The sequence below is a fragment of the Oncorhynchus masou genome, chromosome 18 (assembly GCF_036934945.1).
Source record: "Oncorhynchus masou masou isolate Uvic2021 chromosome 18, UVic_Omas_1.1, whole genome shotgun sequence".
Lineage (NCBI taxonomy): Eukaryota > Metazoa > Chordata > Actinopteri > Salmoniformes > Salmonidae > Oncorhynchus > Oncorhynchus masou.
In genome coordinates this window covers 35,380,412-35,388,160 of record NC_088229.1, presented here as the reverse complement: position 1 = coordinate 35,388,160, position 7,749 = coordinate 35,380,412, and the positions used below count along the sequence as shown (strand labels likewise).

Below are 7,749 nucleotides of genomic sequence, written 5' to 3'. Positions count from 1 at the left end.
GGCAATATAGATACAAATGTATTGACAAATACGTTCAGTGCCGCATTCAGGTTCTTGCGCAGCTGAGGCTAGAAGACTTCCCCTTATGACAGGCGCAGTATTCTGGCCATCATTGGTTCAGTTTGTACAGTACAAGGAAAGAACCTAAATGGAGCATATTTGAGTCATGGCGAAGGTTTTTCAAATTACTTGAAACCACATGAGGTGGCACCATGGCACATTTGAAATATTGAACCGACCGGAGTACCGAGGGTATGAAACTGGCGTAAGTTTTTATATTTTAGGTACAGTAGTCTATGCAACATGTAGCAACTTGTCGCGGTAGTCCAAGTGACTATGCAATATTTGTATTTTCTCAGAGTAAGCAACGAAGCTAATGTATCAATGATTTGACTAACGAATGGCGAGACGAAAGCAGAAAGATAGCTGACTGACCGTTTTTAAACTAGTTTTCTGAATTAGGGCTTTCCTTCAGGACAATTATGTGCCTATCGACTAATGTAGACCTATTTATGAATGATGACCAGGGACAATGCGACTGTATTACAAGACTTCAATGTAAAAGTCACATGGTGTTCTCACAATAAAGGTTCCACACTACGTTCTAGAACTCCGGCGATACTGTAGATTGTAACACACATATATATCCTATTTAATTACTAGAGCGGGCATGTCATAAACCCTAAACGTTCCAGAATGGTCCAAAAATGGCAGCCATTGTGGTCAGGGAGAAATCCAACCCAGTCTAGTTGCAATGAATGGCAATAGAGTCATAGGTTATTTATTTCCTGATTTTACTTATGCAGGAAAATAAAAGTAAGGCAGACATCAGAAATTGTGTAATATTATTGTCAACGTAAAATATTGTCATATAAATTATAAAAAACATTTTTGGTACACATTTTCTGTATAAATAGCCTCTAAAATAGATGTAAACTGTCCATACATTTCAGCGGATTCCAGCCAGTGTATGGCAATGGATTGACTGCATTGCTTGAATGGAATGTTGGAATGTTGGCAGTTATTTAGCAAATTTATGGAATCATTCCTCTAAAACTGTCAGGCTAGCTAGCTAACAAACATACAGTGCAGATAATCTTCTTTACACTATCTTATCACAGCAATGGCTGACCATGGTTGACCACCTCCCTTACCAAAATGGCTGACCTTTTATACCACCATAAGAAGGTTTATGTTCTAGTATTCTAATTCGTAATTCTATGGTAACACATTTGATATGACATATATATTTATGGTAATTATTAAACAAATAATTATTTTATGAGAGTCTAGGCTATTTAACTTTCAATTCTATTTTAGACAGCTAGACTCCTTTGATGATTCAGAGGACAGTAATGTAGACTTGTCTAGCTGAACAGGAATGTACAAGTTGGTTCTGGTTGGTAAAGGGGCCGGGACAAACTCAATGTTTATGCTGTTCACGAAATATGTTTCATAATTGTAACGGGCATGTTCCGTTTCTACAGTGCCTTCAAAAAGTATTCACACCCTATGACTTAAAAAAAAAAATGTGCTACAGCCTGAACCTCAAATTGATTAAATTTATATTGTGGGGTCACTGCCCAACACACAATACCCCATAATGTCAAAGTGGAATTAGGTTTTCAGAATATTTACAAAATAAAAAAATTAAAGCTGACATGTCTTAAGTCAGTAAGTATTCAACCCCTTTGTTATGCCAAGCCTAAATATGTTCAGCAGTAAAAAAATGTGCTTAACAAGTCACAATAAGTTGCATGGATTCACTCTATGTGCAATAGTAGTGTTTGACATGATTTTTGAATGACTACTTCATCTCTGTAAATTACACATATAGATAATTGTACGGTCCCTCAGTCGAGCAGTGAATTTCAAACACAGATGACCGGGGCGGTATTCCAATGAATTGCAAAGAAGGGCACCTATTGGTAGATGGGGGGGAGCAGCCATTAACTTCACCATGCTCAAAGGGATAGTCATTAATTACACTTTGGATGGTGTATCAAAACACCCAGTAACTACAAAAATACAGGAGTCCTTCCGAACTCAGTTGCCATAGAGCATTTCACTACACCAGTACAAGCATTTCGCTACACCCGCAATAACATCTGCTATAAACGCGTGTGTGACCAATATAATTTGATATGATTTAGAGTAAGGAAATAGCTCTGAGATTTCACCATGAGGCCAACGGTGACTTTAAAACAGTTACAGAGCTGAATAGCATTGATTTGACAAAACTGAGGATTGATCAACAACATTTTAGCTACTCCACAATAATAACCTAATTTACAGAATGAATTACAGAATGTCCATTTTTTCAAGCATAGTGGTGGCTGCATCATGTTATGGGTATACTTGTTATCGTTGAAGACTGGGGAGTTTTTCAGAATAATTTTTTTGGGGGGAATGGAGCTAAGCACAGGCAAAATCCTAAAGCAAAACCTGTCTCAGTTTGCATTCCACCAGACACTGGGAGATTAATTCATTTTTCAGCAGGAAAATAACCTAAAACACAAGGACAAATCTACACTGGATTTGCTTACCAAGAAGACAGTGAATGTTCCTGAGTGGCCGAGTTACCGTTTTGACTTAAATCTACTTGGAAATCTATGGCAAGACCTGAACATGGTTGTCTAGCAATGATCAACAACCAATTTGACAGTGCTTGGGGAATTTTGTAAACAAAAATGGGCGAACAGTGCACAATCCAGACATACAGACTTACTCAGAAAGACTCACAGCTGTAATCGCTGGCAAAGGTGCTTCTACAAAGTATTGACTCAGGGATGTTAGTACTTATGTAAATTAGATATTTCTGTATTTGATTTTCAAAATGGTTTTCTAAAATGTTTAAAAACATGTTCACTTCATCATTATGGGTTATTGTGTGCAGATGGTGAGAGAGAAAAATCAATATAATCAATTTTAAATTCAGGCTGTAGCACAACAAAATGTGGAATAAGTCAAGGCGGTATGAATACTTTCTGAAGGCACTTTATGCTGCTCATTGTAACAGCAGTGCCATGTGAATAGGCTACTGTAATGTAGCCTTGATTAACTCATTCTTGAAATAACAGACAGTCAATAGGCCTAAAGCCAATTTAAATGTAGAATAGCTAGTTTCTCATACAACAGAACTTCATCTAATGTTGGTTTAAACTCTAGAGATTTAGTGAACGATGTATTACATTTTATAAGGTTTTTTGGGTGATGACTACCACTGTCATTATTTTTAAGGGGAATTTTGACAGTCAGGTGAATTTTGACAGTCTGGATTCTAAAGCATTTTCATGCTAATATCGTTGCAGCCCATTCAACATTCTCTTATGAAATCATCAGAATCCAGTTGATTTTGGAACAGACCTCAGAGCAGCTCACCATGGCATCCTCCACAGTAATTTCTTTTTTACAGATCTTAAAAACAGCCAATCCTACAGTGATCTCCAAGTGGCCAGGTCCACCCACAGTAGAGGGAGAGACGGCTAGAGGTAAAGAGACGCCGAAAGATGAGCGGATTGAAAGAGGGAAGAACGGACCCGGGTACCGTTCACCGTGAGAGGGTCACTCTGGTTGTGGACGGTAGCCATTTTGCGGTGGACCCCGCCACCTTCACTGCACACCCCAACACCATGCTAGGAAGGTACAGTGGGAAATTAACTTAAATAACTATATTTTATTTCACTTACTTATGAATGTACAGTACAAACAGACATGAAAATGTTACTTAGTGAAAACATAGTTGGTTAAGGTATTAAGGTTTGGGTTACATTTTTTCAAGTTGTCATTGCAGAATGTTTGGCCCAGCGCGACAGCACAACTTCACCAGGCCCAATGGGAAGGGCGAGTATGAACTGACAGAGGGCATCAGTGCCAGCATCTTTCAGGTCATACTGGTAAGTTGGCACAAGTTGAATATAAGAACACTGTCCTAATGTTGAGTGGAACCCAACCTTTTGCAGGAAACTGTTGAGCGTGAAAACCCCAGCAGCGTTGCAGTACTTGACACAGACCTGTGCGCCTGGCACCTACTACGTACCCTGTTCAAAGGAATGGCACACATACACAAACCATGTCTCAATTTTCTCAAGGCTTAAAAAGTCATTTTTTTAACCCATCTCTTCCCCTTCATCTAAACTGATTGAAGTGGATTTAACAAGTGACATCAAGAAGGGATCATAGCTGTCACCTGGATTCAACCTGGTCAGTCTATGTCATGGAAAGAACAAGTGTTGTTATAGTTTTGTATACTCAGTGTATGCTTTATAGCCTCGACTCAACTAACTTCTGGAGACCTTTTAAGTGCAAAACTTAAAAGCTCGCTTCCAGTACTTGTGATGGGGCTGGCATTTTTAAAGCCGGTCTCTCATCTCAGTGAAATGACAGATATTGCCACAGCTGAAGAAGTACCAAAAACAGTCAGTTCATTCATTCCAATGTGTATTTCTCCGTTAGAACTTTTATCAGACGGGTGTTATGAGGTGTCCCGATGGCGTATCAGTGTCGGAGCTGAGAGAGGCTTGTGATTACCTCTGTATCAACTTCAGTGCCAGCACAGTCAAGTGTCGCGACCTCAGTGAGTATAACCACCCATTATGTGTACTCCATGTGTAAACTGACCAGATTACGGGATTGCCAAAGGTAGGGGTAGTGGCAGGCAAAAGGAATGGGATATGCAGTACAGCAGCCATTACAAATATATCTTTACCAGTATGAGCAACTCTTATGACAGCACAACACATCACAAGGATACCCACATCTATGAATCTTAACAAGAACAAGTTGAGATACTAAATGTTTTTGGAGTGAATATTTTGTTTGAGAATGATTGCAAAATGACTCCATAGCATTCAAACCTCCTGCAGTCTCAACAAAGACACATCCTTCACTTGATTATCATGATAGTGAGGTTGGTCAAGTGACTCTTTCTGTTCCCAGGTGCCCTGCTTCATGAGCTGTCCAACGATGGGGCACGGAGGCAGTTTGAGGGATTCCTGGAGGAGCTGGTGGTGCCTGCCATGGTGTCATGTGCCCAGGGAGGGGAGAGGGAGTGCCACATCGTGGTTTTGGCCGATGATGACATTGTGGACTGGGATGAGGAACACCCTCCACCCATGGGAGAGGAGTATTCCCAAAGTAAGGCATCAGTCACAACACACACACACATCACAAATCCTAAAGTACTCTGAAAAATTACCAACTTCCAAAACCCATGTCAATTCAAAATTGGTGACATTTAAAAAGGTCACGCAACAGGAGACACCTCGTCATTTTTGGAAGCATGTTTTTGACGCAGCAGTGTTAGGGTTTCTGTCAAGAGTGTACGTAGGAGAGGTTGCTTATTAACTGTTAACCTTAGGTAGCTAGCTAACCATCTCGCCTAACTGTGCGCCGGAACAACTTCAGTGTTGAGTGAATTAATGTTTCTCTCTCTTCTGTCCAGTTTTGTACAGCTCCAAACTCTACCGCTTCTTCAAGTACATCGAGAACAGAGACGTTGCTAAAACCCTGCTGAAGGAGAGAGGTTTGAAGAACATCCGGATAGGCATTGAGGGTGAGTTGGGCTTGTTCTACCCAAGCTACCCCCAGTAAAATATGAATTGATATACATTACACATGGATTTCCACTGATCTGTGTCTGTGTCCCAGGGTACCCAACCTATAAGGAGAAAGTGAAGCGGCGTCCAGGAGGAAGGTCAGAGGTCATCTACAACTACGTGCAGCGGCCCTTCATTCAGCTGTCCTGGGAGAAGGAGGAAGGGAAGAGCCGCCACGTTGACTTCCAGTGTGTCCGCAGCAAGAGCGTACCCAACCTTGCGGTGCCAGGGGAGGGGGGGCGGAGGTGGGGCGGCCTGGGGGGGCATCATGCCCTCCCCGCAGGTGGATGAGCTGGACAGGCTCAACGGGCCAGCGCCCTCTCAACTCCCCCAGACTGCAACCAATGAAAGCTGAGACTCTCGGACCACACCCCCACCTCAAATCTGCTGCTACCCATCTCATCCCGAGGCTCTTGGACTATTCCCTTCAAACCAGTGGAAGTCGTTATTCCCTTGGAAGCAAGCATATTGGCAAGAGTACAGTGCTTGTCTTCAACAGGGGGCACATTAAAAGTTAAGGTATTGTTGACCATGTTGGATATATTGCACCTCTGATAACTGCAAGACTGTCCTCCCATACAGAGGGCTATGTTACAGTTCTAACTAGGCACTTTTATTGTTTGGAATGCGAAATCGTCATTTTGGTGGATAGCTTTGAATGTCATATGACTATTTCAGAGATAGCTTTTATACACATACATGTGCAATATATGCACATTTTATGACGTTATGTGTCGTCTGTGATGGTATGCATTTAAAATACCTGCTATTTTAGTCTCTGTTGTAGGCATGCAAATGAGATGTAGGCCTATGAATGAAGCCAATTTGTTTTACATTCCATTCCAAATGACATGTTCCCATGGCAACATGACCTTATGAATGTGTGCCACGTTCAACATGTTGATGCGTCTGCCATGTTACACTGTCTCCCTGAGCCTGTAGATCCTATAATCAGTTGTAGGCTAGATGAATGTGTGCCTTGAGTAATTAAAGAGCATTATACATATTTTTCATGACAAATGTGATGTGACATGGGAAGTAGCTATGCTGCAGTTCTTTAGCCCCTTTTATACCTTGTGCTAACATGTGTCCTGATCTTGTCCACATGTTTAAACAGGTGGTGTAGATCTGAATGTGATCAGAGCTTCATGACCATCACCAGAGGTAGTCTGGGATTAATTGATTGGTTGCATGAAAGCTCAGTGGGCAGAGCATAGTGACAGGTTAGTGGGTGGAGTTTCCAAGTGAGAGTAAAATAAAGAAATTGGCTCCAGGGAAGTAGGTTGGAGGTGGATGAAGGGTGTTAAAAAGAGTGTCGTAGGCCTCCCGGGTGGCACAAGGCGCAAGCTGGGCCACCAGAGACTCTGGGTTCAAGCCCAGGCTTTGTCCCAGCCCGCCGCGCCCGGAAGGTCCATGGGGCGACGTCCATAGGGAGGGTTTGGCCGGTAGGGATATCCTAGTCTCATCGCGCACTAGCGACTCCTGTGGCAGGCCGGGCGCAGTGCGCGCTGACCAGGTCGCTAGGGAACACCGTGCACCTCCGACACATTGGTGCGGCTGGCTTCCAGGTTGGATGCTCGATTCTAAAACGGAATAAATAAAACAAAAATCCTCAGCAATACACACACACAAAGTGAAAACAGGTTTAGATGTTTGTGCAAATGTATAATACCTTATTTACATAAGTATTCAGACACTTTGCTATGAGACTCAACATTGAGCTCAGGTGCATGCGGTTTCCATTGATCACCTTGAGACGTCTCTACAACTTGATTGAAGTCCACCTGTGGTAAATTCAATCGATTGTGTGCCTTTCCAAATCATATCCACACAGTTGTGTGTAAGGTCCCGCAGTTGACAGTGCATGTCGGAGAAAAAAAACCAAGCCATGAGGTAGAAGGAATTGTCCATAGAGCTCAGAGACAGGATTGTGTCGAGGCACAGATCTGGGGAAGGGTACCAAAAAAAAAAAAAAAGATCTGCAGCACTGAACACAGTGGCCACAATCATTCTTAAATGGAAGAAGTTTAGGAAGAGTCTTGGTGGTTCCAGAGCTGGCCACCCAGCCAAACTGAGCAATCAGGGGAGAAGGGCCTTGGTCAGAGAGGTGACCAAGAACCCTATTGTCACTCTCACAGAGCTCTAGAGTTCC

At 42.3% G+C, this 7,749-nt stretch overlaps 1 protein-coding gene across 1 annotated transcript; it reads left to right on the top strand.

Annotated features, from left to right (window-relative positions):
- The first annotated feature begins 80 nt into the window (after nucleotides 1-80).
- On the top strand, nucleotides 81-6,603 carry LOC135504487 (BTB/POZ domain-containing protein KCTD20-like). Its single transcript, XM_064923125.1, is given in 8 exon segments — nucleotides 81-265; nucleotides 3,416-3,643; nucleotides 3,794-3,896; nucleotides 4,456-4,576; nucleotides 4,939-5,136; nucleotides 5,444-5,554; nucleotides 5,650-5,855; nucleotides 5,857-6,603. Coding segments are annotated over 7 exon segments (969 nt in total). The 5' UTR covers nucleotides 81-265; nucleotides 3,416-3,509; the 3' UTR covers nucleotides 5,953-6,603.
- Nucleotides 6,604-7,749: the final 1,146 nt, after the last annotated feature.